The sequence below is a fragment of the Symsagittifera roscoffensis genome, chromosome 7 (genome assembly GCF_963678635.1).
Source record: "Symsagittifera roscoffensis chromosome 7, txSymRosc1.1, whole genome shotgun sequence".
NCBI classification, from domain to species: domain Eukaryota; kingdom Metazoa; phylum Xenacoelomorpha; order Acoela; family Convolutidae; genus Symsagittifera; species Symsagittifera roscoffensis.
Genome location: NC_087068.1, coordinates 17,510,374 through 17,531,137, shown reverse-complemented (window position 1 = coordinate 17,531,137; position 20,764 = coordinate 17,510,374). Strand labels below are relative to the sequence as shown.

The following is a 20,764-nucleotide window of genomic DNA, read 5'->3' as shown; positions in this document are numbered from 1 at the left end:
TCAAGTTAGTAGAGTTAGAAAACAGGCTCAAAAACAGCAACAAAAACGTCCACAGCCAGAACCAGTGCGCTAGTTGCTTCCAAGAAAAAGCAAAAACAATTAACTTTCATTGGACGGAAACCATTGCAGATCCCAAGCAAGTAAGAGCGATTGATGTCCAAAAAGAGCATTCGAGGTCAGTTGTCGCAACTCATTTTGAAGTAGAGCCGAGCAAGACACGGAACAGCGCCCACAACCAAAAATCTCAGAGTAACAAACTTAGTACCATTGACTGCAGAATCCCTGTGACACTATCCGATGAAGACCCCGTGGATGCAACTGGTGAAGCCATCGAAATAATCGACCCAGATGACGACGAAAAAAGATGAGAGCTTCGTTATTGGAGACGATAATGACTACCATTTAGAATCTATCGAAATAATCAACAAAGATGACGACGAAAAGAGAGGAGAGCTCAGTTAATGACAACGATTTGGAATTAGGCTGTGTCATCCCATCTATCGCTTTTTTAAGCTTTGTCACTGTATATGACCCCAGAAACATAGTTAAAAATCTAAACAAAAGCAATTGATCATACATACTACCTCCATGACTCATCGAAATTAATTCTTACTTTCTACCCACTAAGTGAAAAAACTAAGTCAGCCCAATGGTAAGAAGACATGGGGAGGCGAAGAGGCAATTTTACCAGATTTTGGTATGGAGGGTATTGACATACCTCGTTTAAAGAGAGTATTGACATGACAAGGGTATTGACATACCTCATGAGACCCGAAGAATTAATGACAAAAGAAAAGGCGATTTGTTTAAGAGTCGAATGGACAATTTAACTTCCGTTTTTGTCATGATTTTATAACATGTATAGAAACAGTGATGAAAAGAGCCGTAATTTTGATTACTTAACAATTGTGAAAACTATGAGGATACCGACGAAATTTAAATTGAACAGACCTCTAACAGTTGGCCGCCAATATCTTGAATAAAAGCTTGCAGCTAACTTATCTAATTTCGTGAAATAAACACAAAACCTTGTGACTGCTACTAAACGTATGATCAATGAATGACAATCCTTGATTTAAAATAAATTCTTGATTCCGATACAACGGTTAGCGCCGTATCTATGATTAGTTAGCGCCGTTTCTATGATTAGCGCCGTATCATAAATCAGTGATTATTGAAAAAAAAAAATGATTCCGATGAGGTAGTTAGCGCAAAAACTTATTCTTTATGAGTGTTATACTATGCAAAAGACCCAAAAACGAGGAGCTAAAGGCAGAAGAACATTCTTTGAAACAAGTTGAAAAAAGAAAGCCGTGCAACGATTTGAACGACAAGGTTGCTTTAATAGATCAAAAAAACTTCCATCATAGGAGAAGCTAATAGTCTCAGACAACTATAAGCAAGCAGACTAAAGATGTAATTCTATGTGGAACCAACTGCCAACAGCCAACAACTATTCATATCAGCTGCCAAGGTCAATTAATTTTTTGTTATAGTCAAAAATTAGTTTGTTTGACTTCTGATTTGTTCAAATTAATTCCAGCAAGGTCTCCGATAAAAAATTAAGGAATAAAATCCCAATAAAAACCCAAAGAGAAGCATATGAAACAATTGAAGAACTCAAGAGCACCCTGTTGCATGAAAAAAATGGAAAAACAACAAAATATAATGCGAATGATCCCGATCTTTTATCGAAATTTTGACTTGAAGTCTGTTGCTCCTGAAACCCCAGCCTATTTTTATTCGGAAAAATTTCACCTTCTGTATAAGTGTCTTCACTACGTTCATTGACACTTAATTACCACAATGGACATGCTGCAATTTCAGTTTACTCTCTTAGACAAAGAGCAAACTGCGTGAACTTTATGAAGGTTGATAAGTTCTATACATTTGTTCTAAACTATCCTGCACTCTCGCGCAGATTTAAAATGATTCCTGCACTACATATTAAATCTATAGCACTGAAAATATCACTATGAATGCAAACGCTCAACTTCTAATAGACCTCCACCTCGTAGCTCACAGCAAAAGAAAATCTGGCACTTGCAGTCCAGAACAAATTGTGACGTCATTTGGCCAGACTGAAAATGCTGGAAAAACTGGCTCTGTGAAGTTGACCTTAAATGTGTGAATGTGCTGGTGAAACTCTGTTATGAAGAACGCCACAAAGTTTTCATCTAGATCCAAAAGTGTTCCGACTGTGACCGATTTCAGAGGAGGCGAAGACGATGGAAGCTCGATATTGAGTCGTTTTTTCTTCTTGTTGTGGTAGCAGAAGAGTCGTCCCTCTTCGCTTGCGAGGAACCCGATCGCCCAGGACTTGTCGGAGTCACCGATTAGACTATCGCGAGGAGTGTTGAGGTAAGCCACACCTGAACAAAACATCAACCGTTACCGAAATTTTTCATATATGCATTAACTGTTTTAAACTAAAAATAAACTGAACACAGTTTGAAGTCTAATTCCGAAGTGAACTGAAACACAGTGAACCAAGTTTCGTTAGCTCGGAAGCTGAGTTAAACGACTTTAACTTTAACTTGCGCAGATCTCTACGATGACTAATGAGAATAGAGCGCCAAATTGAAAGAACAAACTGACCTATTCTGTCTGTTGATTTGACCTTCACCTTCACTTCCCAGTAGTGCTTGCCCTTGTTCACGCTCTTGTCTCCCAAAACTGAGAAGGAGGCCCCCAGGAAGCAGTCCTCCCCTAACTGTCCCAGTCTACTCTTAGCACCCCCTCTGTCATACTGCGCTGTGTTGCCAGTAATCTGAAATTAAAACAAAGAATTCTAACTGCTTACTCTCTAAAAAAACACAACAATTCTTTTTAAGTAGAGTATAAAACAGCGATCAAATTCGCACTTTAGTTCACCTCATTTTATTTTTGATCTGATTTTAAAACACAGCCGCAAAGCGGAGCTTCGCATTACTTGCGATGCCACAAAATAGCATTGCACGCTAGCAGACACAAAAGAAAAGGAGAGCCACTAAGTCCAAATAAAACAACCTTAGTAGCTCTCGAAAAAACCACATCTAAAAAAACTTCGAAATGCTGTCTGGAATGATACTCTATTTGCCGAAAACATGTCCGAAAACACATTCGACGGCGTTTAATGAAAATTCAGCAACAACTATTGAGCGAAAATGAAATTATTGTCATAAAAAACTGAACTATAAATTCTATTCTGAGACTTTTAGCGTCTTGTGCGATCTGGAAGAAAGCATATAAAATATGGTTCCCTCGAAAGACCCATAATTAGACCCACGGACGCTTAATTAATCAGAAACACTAGCCTCAAATAAACCAGGTTGACTGGCTGCATTGAAACACTGAAAAGGTAAAATGTCACGACCACTGTATTTGACAGCAATGTTTAATGCGGGCAAATTTATTACCCATCTCAATAAATTGCCCAAATAATTTGAAGGATCGATCGGTAATGTCGGTGAGTTGCTTTAGGTTCCGATATAGGAAGAATTTGGGATGTCCTCACAGCTAGAGAAACGTCAGGCAATAAATTTGTCACTAATCCAAAGTTGAAACAGGCAAAATGAACAGAGGAACTTTGCGTGCAAATTTGAAATTCCAGGCGACCTCAAAACAAATTCTGTCAGAATGAATAGCTTTTGGACGCATTTCTTAAAATAGATATTTGATATTCTCAATTAATTCATTCTGTTCCACTTGTTTACAGCTCTCTCTACAGTAACTATAATTTAAATTTACCTTCAAATTGACATGAGCAGTGTTGTTGTCCAGTGCAAACTGGATGGGCGGAGTGCCAGTGCGGAGTATGATTGAGTCGCTGTAGTCACTGTGGCCACTGCTGTTCACAGCCCTCACCCGCACTGTGTACTCTGTGTCATACAGGAGGTCCTTCAAGTGACAGTGAGTCATCTCCACACCTGACGACACATGAACAACTCACATACACAACTTCAATCATGTTATTTCAAAATGATTCGCTGTCTGGAAAAAATCCAAAAAGTACAACGCATACCCTGGGTCAACATTAACCTGCAAATCTCAATGTAACTCTGTAATTTAATTGTGTTTTTCTGATATGTTGAGTGAAGTCAATTATTATCATTCTTCTTCTAGTCGATCTTCACTTGCTTGAATAAGATGAATAGATTAAAAAAGTTGATTTAGCTGATAATTTAATTGCTGATACTTTATTATTTCTTTTTTTTTAACTATCAAGGCTTTATCTGGTTTAGCTGAAATTTTTTTCTGATTGCAATACACCATGCTCAATTGCTAGAGAATATATTTTCTCATTTTTGGCACATTTTTGCTAGTTGAACATTCTGCGAATAAATCTTTTGAACTTTCAATCAACTTCTCAATTCTACTGATTTTAAACCTAATAGAGAAATTAAACAAAAAAATATGCGACTTAAGTTAAACACAGAGGTAAAAAACGGCAAAAAGTAGCTCAAAAAGGGTTTAAAAAATGGAAGAAAGAAAAGGTATAACCAAGGGGGATCTAGAGTTTTCTCGAGGGGAGGGAGCGGATTTTTGAAAATTTTGTCAACTATTTTTTAGTCAACCAAATTGTTTTTCGAGCAATCGCAGAACACTATAAAGAACCTATTTTGACCCAAAATTTTGCACCGCAGGCAAGTTTTTGAAAAAAAAATTGTCAAAAAAAGCCATCAAAAATGGTCACTTTTTGGAAAATGTTGGTTAAAAAAATTTGCGTTTTTTCGACGCGCGCACCCCTTCAAAATAAGTATATTTTGGGGCCGAAGGCGCCTTTAAAAAAAGTTAAGGATTGTTCGCCCGAAAATGGATGTCATAAAACAATTCCAAAAGGGAGACCCTCTCACTTTGGGTGGTGAGAGGGTCAAAACCCTAATGTGGGGGCATCCGTTACCCCATTTCCCCAAAAACCCGCCCCTGTGTATAACTACAAAAATGTGCCGGAAAAGAAACCCCGACCTGGAGATTACCAGCCACACATCCTAGCATCTTTATGTTAAGACGATTTATCCTCAAGGGAAACGACCAACAAGCGAGCTGTTCAGCTTTTCACGATTAACCGCTGCTGCGCCGCTGCTTAAGAGTTACAGACAACTTTTTGACTATTTTTCTGGGCTTGGTAATGTTGCCTCACCCTCAAGCAACTAGCACATTATGGGCCTCGATCATACAACCTTTCAATTGAGAGGAGGAGACGTAACTATTTCACCATTGCTCCCCATCTACGCCATGGGCACTTAAGAATCTTCAAACACAAGCCACTAATAAACCAGATACAAAGATATAACACTATGAAGCAAAAGAAAATCTAATACTGTTATTGCTGCAAAAATGCCACTAAATAAATGAGCGCTTTTTTGCTACTTGTTTTGGAAAAAGTGATCTTCATAATATGACACAACGCTCCGCTCGCGTAAAAAAGAACTTGCAGTATAACACAAGCGTTTACTTGGGTAATAACACCACATTTGAAATCTCACAAGCTTTGCTGGTGTAAACAACCCCATCCGCCCGAACCAATAAGAACTTTTGTTTGAGTCAGTCAAAACAGGGCGGAAAAAAAACACCGTGCGTTGAGAGTGGTGGGAAGAAGAACATATACACATGACCCTTAATGAATTTTGCTACTAAGTTAAGTAACATTTCCTGAAGAAACGCACAAAAACACTCCGAATGAGATTTAAAAGAAATGGTTTACCTTCAAAGTTAATCCAATCCGCGCCCTGGTTCGATGGCCTGTATTCTACAGTGTAGCAGTCGGCCGGGTTCTCACTGGTTCCTCCCTCTGTGGTCCATTGGATCTGGAATTTGTTTCCCTGACCCTGGCAGTGTTCGCTCAACAGTGTCGGCGACTCAGGAGCTAATAATTAGATAAATACTCGAAATCCCGAAATTAAAAAATATGGGTTTCATTTGAAACTGAAGCCAGATGCATTTATAAATCTAGGCATATGGGATCGCCTCAAAGTTTTCCAAATTGAACGTAAGGCTACAAAACTTCATCAAAAGGTCTCTAAATAACAGCCATTGTAAGAATGAAAATAAATACCAACGCTCGGTGATAACATTGGTATTCTCGAAAAAATTATCGATTTGACAAATTCATACCAAAAAAAATCCAAAAACATCATAGCGAACAGGGGCGGATCCAGGATTTTCTCGAGGGGGGGGCGGATTTTCAAAAAATTTTCCAAAATTTTGACGACCTTTTTTTTTTTTTTAGGTCGACCAAATTGATTCCTAAAGCACTGTTTTGCCCTTATTTTGGCAAAATTTTCTGCACCGCAGGCAAATTTTTGAAAAAACTGTCAAAAAAGCCGTTTTTGGGCACTTTTTGAAAAATTTTGACAAAAAAAATGCGTTTTTTTGGCGCGCGCTCCCCCTCAAAAATAGCATTTATTGGCGCCAAAGGCGCCTTTAGAAAAATTTTAGGGTCGGTCAGCCAAAAATGGATTTCTGAAAAAGTATCAAAGGGGGGACCCTTTGGGTCGGCAGGGGGTCAAATCCCTGAGGGGGGGGGGGGGCGTCCGCCCCCCCCCTAAATCCGCCCCTGATAGCGAACAAGGCCAGCCGGTTGCTGTGTAAGTAGCAAAGAATGTTCCGAACATATTGATTTAAGAAAACAAATTCACAATTAAGATTCCCTGATATTTTTCTGGGAAGAGCGATTGAATTTGGTGAAAAAGTTCAAGAATGAGAGGCATTAATAGCACACAACTTCAAATTGTTGTAATATGAAATTTGGAGGCCAGCCTCTGATCAAATTTTCTACTGAAGTCTGAAAACCTACAGGCCAGTAATTCTCGACACAACGTTTTTTTTAGGAAACCTAATCAAGACTGAAAGGGTAATGGATAAGCCTACGAGCTTTCTTGGAGACAGTCATTATGCGTGGGGGAAAAATCATCCCACGTCATAAATCGCTCCCTTAAGTTAGTGAAGTGGTCGGAACAATAAGGTAAGATGTTTTAATTTGCAAAATTGTGAAAGTAAAATTTTAAACTTCTTTGACAGTCTGATAAACCATACTCAATGAATAGATTTTAAAATGGCGAAACTGAAACTATGGAATGTTGCTTACGCAGTGGCCATGTAGTGAAGAGTGTATCACGCGAGTATGCACTCGACCCAGTAGATGAGACCGCCTTCACTCTCACCACATACATGGTGTTGTACTTCAGTTCACTCAGCATCATCTCTGTCGACTCCATCAGACGTCTTATAGTCCACTCATCGTCACTCTGAACAGCATTTTTAATCCAAAAAATGACATATGAAATATAACCAAAATAGTTGGAAATGAGTCGATCTCGAGAAAAAACGACTGATTAGTTTCGAAATAAATAAAAACAAAAAATGGGCATTGGAGCTCTTTGAATTTCAATAATGTTTTTTATCAAAATTCAAAATTGACCAAAATATAGAAAATTGAATCAATAAGTATTTTTTTTATTCCACAGGAACACCACAAAATTTCTGTTTTTTTGCGCTATTACCCTTTTCGTAATTGAAGAGCGTAATTTGCCCTTCTTTCAGCGTATGACTTTCAAATGAAGATCAAAAGTAACCAAGAGTCAAACCAAAAAAATTAAAGCATAAACAAATTTTAAGACTTTTCATGAAAAAACTTTCATTGACACGTGAAAAAACACGCTATTTCAAAATCGATCAATACTTAGTGGGCAATGACAAAGACAGAGTCAAAGAAACACAGCCAACAGATAGTTGGAAAAGTGCAAAAGAACTCGACGAACCAACAAAAATTCATCGAAAAAATTGATTTAACTTTCGAAGAAAAAAAATATCAAGTCAGAGCTCTTTGAAAGTTAAGAATTGATTGTGATTGGATTTTTTTCTCAAATTCAAGCCATTTAGAGAGAAATTAATCAACAGGTAAATTGCTTGAACTGCTGGGAATACGGAAAACAAAAATAATTTTGAAACTAGAATTAAGTAATGCTTTGTGAGCTTATCAATTTAATTGTTCAGTGGAGTTTGCCTTTCTTTTAACAAAGGAAATGAACTGAACTCAAAATCAAATGTTTGACTGCAAAAAACCAAATATGAGCGTGAAATCATTTTAGACTTTTTGCTGAAAAAAAAACTAAGGAAAAAATCATCTCAACCCACATAAGCGTCAACCACTTAACAATGTCAATGAAGATTTTGTTTAAAAAAGTTTTTCAGAACAATTTTGAGCTGCAAAAAAAACAAATATATCACCTTAAAGCTTACTCAGTTTCAAGAAATGTAAATGATTGACAAAATTTTCTATGAAAGTAACCTAATTGAGAACACTGGATCAATAAGTGCTTTAGTATTCCAGTTGGAAATGCAAACATTGAACCCCAATTTGAATCTAAAAGTCATTGAAATTTTTTCGCTTTATTTCAATTTTCAGTATTGAAGAGCGTTATTTACCGTCCATTTAGCAAACGAATTTGCATTGAACTTGAAAGTGCCAGCCGCTAAATCGAAAAACCACAAGCCCTAAATAAATGTCTTCACTTCGTTCATAGACTGTTAAATTTGTATATTAATTCAAATTATTTTTCATTCATATTGGAATAGCTATCCTAGAACTAATTTAACACAAAGGCGAAGCTTTGCATCGCAAACACGAGCGGGAATACGACAAAAAGCAGCTTTATAAAGTACAAGAAAAAGTATCAATAAGCCTCGAATTAGCAAAAACTCGGCTGCGTCTGAGATTCGTACCTGCGACCTTGAGATCAACATTCACACACAGTTACCACTCAGCCAATTAGTACGTAGAAGATAGAAGATTAAACACTCGCCACAAATAAAGCTGAGAGAGCTATGCAATTTCCAATGCTGCAGTGAAATTTCCAAATAAGTGAACACTTTTATTCGCGAGTTAGGTTAGAAAAAAAGAAAGGATTCTTAATAACACACTAAGCAGAAGCTAGTGTAATGAAGTCCTATATTTCAGCCACCCCATGAATTTGACGCTCTGAATTTGGCACTTTGTGGAAAAAAATTGAATAAAATCCTGAGACTAAACAAATCTCATATTCTCAACTCAAAACCTTCATTATCTCGACCTCGTCGTATTGCGTATCGTTTTCATGTTTTTTTTTCACAAAATTATGAAAAAGCTTTACCGTGGAATTCGAGAACTCTTACGGTCTCAAAACGAAAACTCGTGTTTCATCAAAATTCTGAGATACATTTAACATCAATTTCAACCTCAACATCAATATTTTCAGCTGGTGTCATACGAAAAAAACTTATGAACCAATTTTTAACACAGAGGCGAAGTTACACTTCGCATACACAAGCAAAAATATGACCGATAACGCTACTGAAAAGAACTGAATGAGTAAAACTTAGAGTCTACAAAATATCTTAAGTGACACAGGCAAATTATGAGTCTACATAATTGCTAAGTGACGCAAGCCAATTAAGACGCATTAGCAGTACCAGTCAATTTTACAAAAAAAAATTTACCAACTTACATGCCTCAATTTACAGAGCGAACGCATTTTAGCTAGTATACGAAAAAGTTTTAAACATCCGACCTTGCTCAGATTAGAACCCTCTTACTTTGTTGCGGGTGTCCTTCTCTACTTCCCTATTTGGAGGCCAGCCTCTGATCAAATTTTCTACTGAAGTCTGAAAACCTACAGGCCAGTAATTCTCGACACAACGTTTTTTTTAGGAAACCTAATCAAGACTGAAAGGGTAATGGATAAGCCTACGAGCTTTCTTGGAGACAGTCATTATGCGTGGGGAAACAATCATCCCACGTCATATATCGCGCCCTTAAGTTAGTGAAGTGGTCGGAACAATAAGGTAAGATGTTTTAATTTGCAAAATTGTGAAAGTAAAATTTTAAACTTCTTTAACAGTCTGATAAACCATACTCAATGAATAGATTTTAAAATGGCGAAACTGAAACTATGGAATGTTGCTTACGCAGTGGCCATGTAGTGAAGAGTGTATCACGCGAGTATGCACTCGACCCAGTAGATGAGACCGCCTTCACTCTCACCACATACATGGTGTTGTACTTCAGTTCACTCAGCATCATCTCTGTCGACTCCATCAGACGTCTTATAGTCCACTCATCGTCACTCTGAACAGCATTTTTAATCCAAAAAATGACATATGAAATATAACCAAAATAGTTGGAAATGAGTCGATCTCGAGAAAAAACGACTGATTAGTTTCGAAATAAATAAAAACAAAAAATGGGCATTGGAGCTCTTTGAATTTCAATAATGTTTTTTATCAAAATTCAAAATTGACCAAAATATAGAAAATTGAATCAATAAGTATTTTTTTATTCCACAGGAACACCACAAAATTTCTGTTTTTTTGCGCTATTACCCTTTTCGTAATTGAAGAGCGTAATTTGCCCTTCTTTCAGCGTATGACTTTCAAATGAAGATCAAAAGTAACCAAGAGTCAAACCAAAAAAATTAAAGCATAAACAAATTTTAAGACTTTTCATGAAAAAACTTTCATTGACACGTGAAAAAACACGCTATTTCAAAATCGATCAATACTTAGTGGGCAATGACAAAGACAGAGTCAAAGAAACACAGCCAACAGATAGTTGGAAAAGTGCAAAAGAACTCGACGAACCAACAAAAATTCATCGAAAAAATTGATTTAACTTTCGAAGAAAAAAAATATCAAGTCAGAGCTCTTTGAAAGTTAAGAATTGATTGTGATTGGATTTTTTTCTCAAATTCAAGCCATTTAGAGAGAAATTAATCAACAGGTAAATTGCTTGAACTGCTGGGAATACGGAAAACAAAAATAATTTTGAAACTAGAATTAAGTAATGCTTTGTGAGCTTATCAATTTAATTGTTCAGTGGAGTTTGCCTTTCTTTTAACAAAGGAAATGAACTGAACTCAAAATCAAATGTTTGACTGCAAAAAACCAAATATGAGCGTGAAATCATTTTAGACTTTTTGCTGAAAAAAAAACTAAGGAAAAAATCATCTCAACCCACATAAGCGTCAACCACTTAACAATGTCAATGAAGATTTTGTTTAAAAAAGTTTTTCAGAACAATTTTGAGCTGCAAAAAAAACAAATATATCACCTTAAAGCTTACTCAGTTTCAAGAAATGTAAATGATTGACAAATTTTTCTATGAAAGTAACCTAATTGAGAACACTGGATCAATAAGTGCTTTAGTATTCCAGTTGGAAATGCAAACATTGAACCCCAATTTGAATCTAAAAGTCATTGAAATTTTTTCGCTTTATTTCAACTTTCAGTATTGAAGAGCGTTATTTACCGTCCATTTAGCAAACGAATTTGCATTGAACTTGAAAGTGCCAGCCGCTAAATCGAAAAACCACAAGCCCTTAATAAATGTCTTCACTTCGTTCATAGACTGTTAAATTTGTATATTAATTCAAATTATTTTTCATTCATATTGGAATAGCTATCCTAGAACTAATTTAACACAAAGGCGAAGCTTTGCATCGCAAACACGAGCGGGAATACGACAAAAAGCAGCTTTATAAAGTACAAGAAAAAGTATCAATAAGCCTCGAATTAGCAAAAACTCGGCTGCGTCTGAGATTCGTACCTGCGACCTTGAGATCAACATTCACACACAGTTACCACTCAGCCAATTAGTACGTAGAAGATAGAAGATTAAACACTCGCCACAAATAAAGCTGAGAGAGCTATGCAATTTCCAATGCTGCAGTGAAATTTCCAAATAAGTGAACACTTTTATTTGCGAGTTAGGTTAGAAAAAAAGAAAGGATTCTTAATAACACACTAAGCAGAAGCTAGTGTAATGAAGTCCTATATTTCAGCCAACCCATGAATTTGACGCTCTGAATTTGACACTTTGTGGAAAAAAATTGAATAAAATCCTGAGACTAAACAAATCTCATTCTCAACTTAAAACCTTCATTATCTCGACCTCGTCGTATTGCGTATCGTTTTCATGTTTTTTTTTCACAAAATTATGAAAACGCTTTACCGTGGACTTCGAGAACTCTTACGGTCTCAAAACGAAAACTCGTGTTTCATCAAAATTCTGAGATACATTTAACATCAATTTCAACCTCAACATCAATATTTTCAGCTGGTGTCATACGAAAAAAAACTTATGAACCAATTTTTAACACAGAGGCGAAGTTACACTTCGCATACACAAGCAAAAATATGAGAGATAACGCTCCTGAAAAGAACTGAATGAGTAAAACTTAGAGTCTACAAAATATCTTAAGTGACACAGGCAAATTATGAGTCTACATAATTGCTAAGTGACGCAAGCCAATTAAGACGCATTAGCAGTACCAGTCAATTTTACAAAAAGAAATTTACCAACTTACATGCCTCAATTTACAGAGCGAACGCATTTTAGCTAGTATACGAAAAAGTTTTAAGCATCCGACCTTGCTCAGATTAGAACCCTCTTACTTTGTTGCGGGTGTCCTTCCCTACTTCTACGCTACAGATCCATGATACCATGAAAGTAAAGTGCTATTTGTAATATAATAGTCTGTGTTAAAATCCTTAGAATTGGCTGTACTTAATAGCTAGTTATTGATCAAAACGAACACTTTCAAAATGAACACATTTTGTCGCAACATTATTTGCGACTTAGATTGGAAAAAAGAGAGAATTCATACTATAACACAAGCTTTGCTTGTGTAAATAGCAAAATCACTGAAACGAAGTAAAAGGAATCACTTAGTGATCAAGAAGTTACGGCACCATCTTGACCACTGAGTAATCTTTAATTTCGACAGTTATAAATTGGTGCCCAGCCGGTAGTGCTGGTGCCCAGCAATCATATGATTGTGGGTTCAAATCGCACGTGCGCTGCAATTTGTAAAGTGAGCTCTTGCAAGTAAGTCATAGCTTAAAGGGCGCTGAATATATGCGCTCATGTCAACCTAAATAATTAACCTCCGGGTTAGGCCTCCGGCTGGTTGACTAAAAAATAAAATAAATCCAATAATTTCTTGGTCCACATGTTCTCTGCCTTTTACGCCAAGTCAAAAGAGGCATCTGCTGTAACGTGGAAAGTTTTTGCTAACATGTAAATTCAGAAACACTGAGAAATACAGAGACTGCAAAAAAAAATGATGATCATTGTAAATCATCAGAAGTTGTTTCTTGACCATAATTTTCTGATTGCCGATACAATCGACTAATTTTTTATATAAAAATCTATATCCGACCACTTCCTAATAGAATGACTCACCTCTTCTCTAAACTCGACGACGAAGGTGACCAATGAAGCAGTTCCATTTCTAGCTGCATCACTAGATGTTGTTTCTGACAAGTTTGAACTCATTCCACTCACATCCAGGGATGCTCTCCATCTGAACAGGATGCTATTCTTCACCACTTCGCAGTCTTCTTCCTCTACTTGTGGCGTTTTTGGAACTACAAAACATAGCCAACAGACAGTTGGAAAAGAGTCGATGAACGCAAGTAAACAGAAAAAAATATAGACTGAACTACTGGAAATACTTTATGATTGACCCTTTTTTGATAAAATTAACCCAATTTGCGAAGTCGGCAAAATTTTTGTTTCGCTGGGAAACTCGATAATTAAATTCCACTTTCAAAACAAGAAGTCGATCACAATTTACGCGTTCGAGATTCGATAGTGAAGTTTACCCTGCCTTTTAAAACAGGAAATGAACTGAACTTAAGACGAAATCAGAAGTCAAACCGCGAAAAAGTAAATTTGAGCCTGAAATAATTTTAAGACTTTTCCTGAAAAAAAAAAACAAAAATTATCGCGACCCATTTAAGAGTCTGAACTACGTTCATTGACTTTTAAAAAAATACAAAAATTCGTTATAACCCTAATTTGTGTGAAAAAAAATAAATTATTCAATTTAAGCACATTAATATGCATAATACTTTTCAACCAGGAGCCCAATGAACATCCAAAATCAAAAATTGCATTCGTTAAAATTGCTATTTCAAAATTTTCTTTCGGTAAAATTGCTCAAAAAGCCTTAAAGATCCACAATTAGCAACAAAAACAGACCTACCTGGCAACGCAGTTCTCAGCAAAACTACAGAATCATCCTCGCTACTCTCTCCCGCCCCGTTTACCGCTACTACACACACTTCATACACAGTATCTGGTTCCAAATCATCGACACAAAAATCCAACAGTTCATTCTTTGCATCTTCAATTAACAAAGGACTGCATTGGATTCTCGTTTCGTCCCCTTCTTTTCTGTAAATTACGTTGTATTGAGTCACTGGTATGTGACTGTTTGCGTTCCATCTGAGTTTGAGCGAGTCTGGTTTGCACACGCAAAGATCTCGTGAAATTTTGACTGGCTCCGGGGCTTAAAAAAAAAGAAACCATAATTCAACTGTTTCATCGACCATTTTTGAATCTCACTTTCAGTCATTAAAAATTTAATTGATTGTTTATTAAATAATACTACGAGAGATAACTTTACACTCCATAGCACAATCATTATTGCAGAGCGCACTTATACTACATCAAAAACTTATTCAACTGGATGTTTTTTAATCGCTTCCAAGTTCGCTCACTCATTATCAAATGAGAACACTCTATCAAATCCAGTCGCTAAGAAGCTCGTAAAAGTCTATTCTCACGTCTAAACAACTATCTATTACTTCACCACTAACCTTTGAGAAAATCGAGATTTGAGATATTCCGTTTCTCGATAGAAAAGTCTACGAACAGCTGTTCGTCAGATTGGTCTTCAGAACTGTCAAATTGCGCACAGGATAGGGCAAGGTCAGTTGCATCATTGGAGGCAGAAGTTACTCGTTCGCACAATTGAGACGAAAACTGAAAAGAAGAAAGTGTCGCATATTTTGCCTCTACATAATTGCCCTGGTTTTTAGGAGGTCAAATGCCGAAAAATAACATCAGAGAAATCGAAATTTCCAGCAATTTGTTTACAGATACAATACTAACTATACACAGCGGCGAAGCTGCAAACACAACTGAGATAAACGGCAAAATGAAGCTCTAAGGAGCCAAAAACCAATTTAAAGAAAAAAAAGAAAACCAACGAAAAACTTTTACTAAGTGCCGTAATGGAACCTTTGACGAGGAGATTGGCAGTATCAGCTTTTTATAACAGCGCCGCAATCGCTAGAAAATTAACCAACACTAGCAACCAATAAAGCAGCTACAGTTGCTCCTACATTGCTACTCCTTTTCAACAAAAAGGCCAACAAATAAAAACAAAACTAATTTAATGTGCAAGATTTGAACCTCCGACCGGTAGATTAAGAGTTAAAGCAATTATCTGTTTGATAAATTTTAAGAAAATGTACAGATGCGAAAGGTATTGCGTAATTTTTCAAAATGTGTCAAAAAAATCAAAAATTGGACATTTACCAGGTCCGTAGCTGATTCCCCTTAAATACGGAGAAAAAATTCTGCAGGGGAGATCAATCAAAAATCCCAATTTCCATATTTTCTTATTTCAGAATTAGCACTGTCGCTTTTGAGAAATTGAATTAATTCCAAAAACAGGGTCAGTTGGTCAAATTTTCTAAATCCACAGAAGATTCCTTGTCAAAATTGGGGTAAATTGCTTGTGTAGGAAATATCTTTACAACTTGTTCTTTCGATCTAATTTCTTCAGCCGTAGTTTCCAGAAAATCAAAAAAAAAATCAAAAACTACCCAGATTTTCAAAAAAGACAACATTGCTTGTATACAAAATTTAGGGCGTAGCCGCTAGGAAGACAAAAATTTTAGCGCATAATGTTTCAAATAAGCGCGTCATCTTAGATTTGGCTAGGTTGTTTTCGGGAAAACTCGCAAAGTTTCCAGAAAAACTTTCAGAATATTAAAATTGAACATTTTCTATGGCCATAAAATTTTTCAATGGCCATAAACTTAATTCTCAAGCTGATTGCTTGCAGCAATTGAGATAATCCTTTAATGCAGAGGATACTCCCAACAACTTGTTCATAGATTGAACTTTAATCTCAGATTTGGTACCGTAGTTCTCAAGAAAAAACTTTTCCAAAAAACGGTCAAAATATGGTCTTTTCGCACCTGTTCTTTCGATTGAACCCTTTATCTCAGTTGTGACAGGATAGCTTCGGACAAAAGTTTCCAAAAAATGGACAATTTCTATGGCTATAACGTCTTTGGACAAAAAATGGGGCGTACCGTTTATGCAGGGAGGATTCCTAACAATTGTTCTTGCGATTGAATATTTGCTTTCAGATTTTTGGCCAGAGTAATTTTCGAAAAAAAGGAAACAGTTTCCCGGAAACGTTCAAAACTTGGAAACTTTCTAAGGCCACAATTAAATTCTTCAAAGGGCTTAGCAGCTAAGGCTGGAGAGATCACCACTACGAGTTATTTTGATTAAACTTTTAATCTCAGATTTGGTAGGGTAACTTTGGACATAAGAACTAAATCCAAAAATAGGTGAAAAGTTGGCAGGGTAAATGTTCGAAGGCCGTCGGATAAGGTAAAATGAGACCAGCGGAATAGGTGGCACACAGGGGAGTAGCCGGTCTTTCCGTCACTTTTGTGACAATAAAGGTGCCTCCAAAAGTAGCACCAATATTTGCTTCTCAGGTTAAAAAGTGGCTTTGTAGTAACAAACGACACTCCGCTGGAGTAAAAATGATGATTTATATTGTATAAAGCTCTATAAAATTAAGTACTTCATAAGCCAAAATTAAAAAAAAGTTCAATTTACAATTTACGATGCTTGCAATTTACAATGTACCTGCAGAAAGGCAGTCTGATCCTGCTCTCTCATCGCCTCCATGCACAGACTGAGCACTGCGTGAGTAGACTGCAGTGTGCGCTTCACACTCTCGCTACACTCAACCACTTCGCCTATTTTTAGTCGGAAGTGTTCGTGGAGTGACGAGAGCATGTGTCGTTTTTTGTCCTCTAACAGACTTCGGAGTTCGGCGAATTCTTCCAGTATTTGAAGTTCAGTTGCGTCCTTTGATTTCTGCAAAAACAAAAATACTCCTTCGACAAATAACATGAGCACAGTATGTTAACCATTCGAAAGTTACTTCAATTGTTTAGAAATCTGCATAACTTTCGTAACTTTTGCATAAGTTCTGGATCAATTTTTGCTACAGCTCTGTATTTTAAGTTGTGTTTATATGGCAGTTAGTTTATACTTCGGCTGGTTTATATGCCCCTACTGAAACATTCGATTGAGAGGCAGACACTTAGCCACTTCAACACCGCTCCACCGAAAACAAAAAAAAACTTCCACTAAGACTATGGTGTTTGACAATTTAGTCTACCACAACTATGGGATTCGCACGCATATTTATATCAGATAACCAACCTTGTATATTGCTTCTGCTTCCTTCAGCTTTTCCATGCTCGCAATCAAACTCTCCGACACTTCAGTCAATTGTTCACACTTCTCTCCAAGTGCACCCTGTTGACCTTTAAATGAAGTATTTAGGTCGTTGACCTGATGCTCTTTGTGCACGCCCACCAGTTTGCACAGTGCACAAATAAGTTCATTACACTGCGTGCAGTACATGTTGATTTTCTCATTGTCGTGCACAGTACATGTCATGACGTCATTGTTGGACAATTTGGGTTTGGATTCTGACTCTCTGAGAGATATTTTTGCATCCGACGGTGACTGAAATACATAGCAGTAGGTTGCAGAAGTAAAGCATACCAATTTTAACTAATGCAAGTGTCTTTTAGTTAAGAGGACGCGGTTGTTTTAAGGTAAAACTCACCTTGCTAGATTTTCACGCCTCGTCAAAATAGAAAACTTCTCAAAACCGAATGATTTTCGCCTTAATACTAAAAACAGAATTAAAAATATAAACATAACACACAGGCAAAGCGGACCTTCGCATCACTTGCGATCCAAAGAAAGCGTACCATTGCAAGCTACCAAATAGAAAGTGAGATGGAAATAGCTGAGTAAAAAAATTTGAAAAAAAAAAATCAACAATTGTTTTGGAAATACGAAAAATTCAATTCAGAAAAACAGACGAGAAATACAGTCACTAACAATAAATAATTTTTTTTAGTTTCCGAGGGTTCACTAAGCCTATAATACGTTAGAAGCCCATTGATCCAAAAAAAAACAAAGCAAAAAACGTTGTCATAAAAAAATGGAGGGATTAAATTGTTTGAATTTGTCACTTTTTTTTTACTACAACCGACAAAACATGAGCTGAAACCATTTGAGCCGAACAAAAATTCTAAGCGAAAAAAAAACGGAAAACTTACCAATTGAGACTACAAGGATAACTGCTTACAGGTCAAAAAATACTTGGTGTGGCAACTAAGCCGACAAACTATAGTCCGACTATTCAATTTTTCCCGGAAAAAAATTTCAATTTCAGATACTGAAAAAAGGAGGTCCGTTCGGGACTCAAACCTCGGACTAAAGGGCGCAAAGGCGACCGCACGACCACCAGACTAAGTGGGAAGGGACCTAAAATTTGCTAAGAATCCATAATAACGCAATATTAATTTTTTTTTACAAATTTGTAATAAAAGTTCTTTACGGGAAAAAAGTGTAGTTCCCGATTAAAGTAAAAACACTTGCTCTAGCAAATTTAACAAGGCAAAAAAAACTAAGCTTATTAAACGGTATGGTTGGGTTAAAATTTGCTGATTATATTTTGATCAATCCAATACTCCAGCAAAAAAAAAACCTGGATATTATGAGTGGCAAATGGTCCTTTCATTCTGTGGCACTGAGTGAAGCATGTTTCACAGTACAGCACTTTGCACTCCACGCAAAACTTAGAAGCGACTTCAGCTGCACTTTCATCTTCACACATGTCACATTTCATGACGTCACATTCATTGCTCTTTTTGCTGTCGCCATTAATTGACACTTCTGTGACACCATCTGAGCTTTCCTGGTCACCCAGTGCACTCTTGTGTTTTTCGACCAAGTTCTGCAGAAGTCGGTTCAAATCTAGCCCATGTGTCTTTTTTACAGCATCCAGTTGAACTTTGACTATATTTTTGCATTCAGGGCAAGATATAGCAATATTACCTAAAAAATAGCATTTGTTTGCAACTTTACATAGAAAATTGGTAGAGTCTGAAACTGTAAGATTAAAAAATACTGCCATCTGCAGGCTCAACATACGAAATGGAGCGTGCTAACATGCAACAATCGAAACCAGCTTTTAATTATGTGTTAATATTCTGGAACGGATAAGATAGACGCTGATCAATTCAATTATGAGAGCCACAGTGACTGTCAAGAGAAACTTTTATGCATGCACACGCCGACCAGTTAAGCACGAAATCAGCTTCTTGAAATTAAAATGTCCACATCAAAGCAATGTGAGGGTATAGTTAAGAGATCATAATTGAAAGCTTATAAAAATGCATATTTCTTATTGAAAAATGTTCTGAGCATTTGGGCGCATATTTTCCATCTTTAGAGATTTTAAAATTGGTCACAAAAAAGTTTGCTCTAGAACAACTGTTTTTTTTAGATGATTGACCTATTACCAATCTTATGGGTAGCCATTTATGCACCAAACTAGCTTCGACGGTTTGCAAAGGAATCAAAAGCGAAGATGCAGTTAGATAAAACTCGTATGATACTTTAGTTTTGACACTTTAATAGTTTCACAAAAATTCTATTGTTAGTTGTTTTTGAGACAAGTATTTTTTATGCCATCCTCTTGAGTAATTCATTTAAATGCTCGAGTATTTAAATGAATTGCTCAAGGGGATCGCATAAAACAAACAAATGTTTATTTGATGGTCTGAAACTAATGTTTCTACTATCGCAACCGAGATACGGTATTTCCAGACTCAGTCTGCGACTTATTTTTCAAGCACCGCAACCGAGATACGGTATTTCCAGAATTTGCCCGCGACATAAAACCCTGTCCAGACTAGAATGCTTGGAGAAAAAAAATCTTTGATTCGAATCCGCAACAAAACAAACTAACCTACACCACCAGACGCATTCTCTTTTTCAGATCCACAGTCCGTTTTCTCATCGCCCACTCCTCCATTACTTAAGATTTCGACCGCTTCTTTCACAATCGAGTCCACACATGCACAACAGGCAGAGTGGAGACACGGCAGTGTCACTGGTTGATTAAACAGTTGATTGCACTTTGAACAGGTAAGTTCACTTCTCAAGGCGTCCATTAAAATTGCAGAGTTTAAATTTTTGCACAAATAATTTTAAAAAAATCGATTTGTGACAATGGCGAGCGAAATAATAGGTAAAAGTCTCAAAATAAATGCAGGGCGTAATTTAGAATTAAAAAATTGAACAGTTTATTAAATTTTTAAGTTATTTTAAACAAAACTCGAAATAGCTAACTGTAAGCAACTAAAAGCCTAGCTAAGCTAATTGAAGCTAAAAATTTAGATCGCTAGTTTTAAACTAGAATTACAAGAAGTGAATAATGCGATTTAATTGAAATAAAAGACACGAAGACCACAATAGAGAAGACCATACGAAATATTGCACTGAATAATGGAAGAAAAGTAAAAATGTTGTGACCTTTAGAGGCAAGAATGAAAAGTGAAGATTTACAGATGAAACTAATTTGGTAAATTCTGATTGGTCAGTTTGTTGTTCTCTGAAGGAGGACACTTTGGTGATCGGAAGACAAAGACAGAGATCAATTGGAGTATATTCTTTTCTCGGAAGACAGGTAGCACGCTGATTAATTCAGAATTGGTTAGTTGTAGTTAGATAGCATATTAGATATATCTGAAAATGAAGCCTAATGTGAGAAAGTTTACGGACTCTGCAAAAAATTCTATTGCAAGTTCTGATTCAACATTATAACCTGGTTTC

General features: G+C 36.5%; 1 protein-coding gene across 1 annotated transcript; it reads right to left on the bottom strand.

Moving 5' to 3' along the window:
• Window positions 1-1,725: 1,725 nt before the first annotated feature.
• Window positions 1,726-20,673, bottom strand: LOC134851924 (E3 ubiquitin-protein ligase Midline-1-like). The gene is made up of 14 exons (XM_063868199.1): window positions 19,899-20,673; window positions 18,633-18,982; window positions 17,288-17,596; window positions 16,703-16,936; window positions 14,623-14,788; window positions 14,007-14,312; window positions 13,202-13,386; window positions 9,928-10,087; window positions 8,410-8,456; window positions 7,070-7,229; window positions 5,687-5,848; window positions 3,730-3,908; window positions 2,599-2,770; window positions 1,726-2,372 (listed from the first exon to the last, which is right to left on the bottom strand). The coding sequence occupies exons 1-14, from the start codon at window positions 20,101-20,103 to the stop codon at window positions 2,020-2,022; spliced, it is 2,988 nt and encodes a 995-aa protein (XP_063724269.1). The 5' UTR covers window positions 20,104-20,673; the 3' UTR covers window positions 1,726-2,019.
• Between the last annotated feature and the right edge of the window lie 91 nt (window positions 20,674-20,764).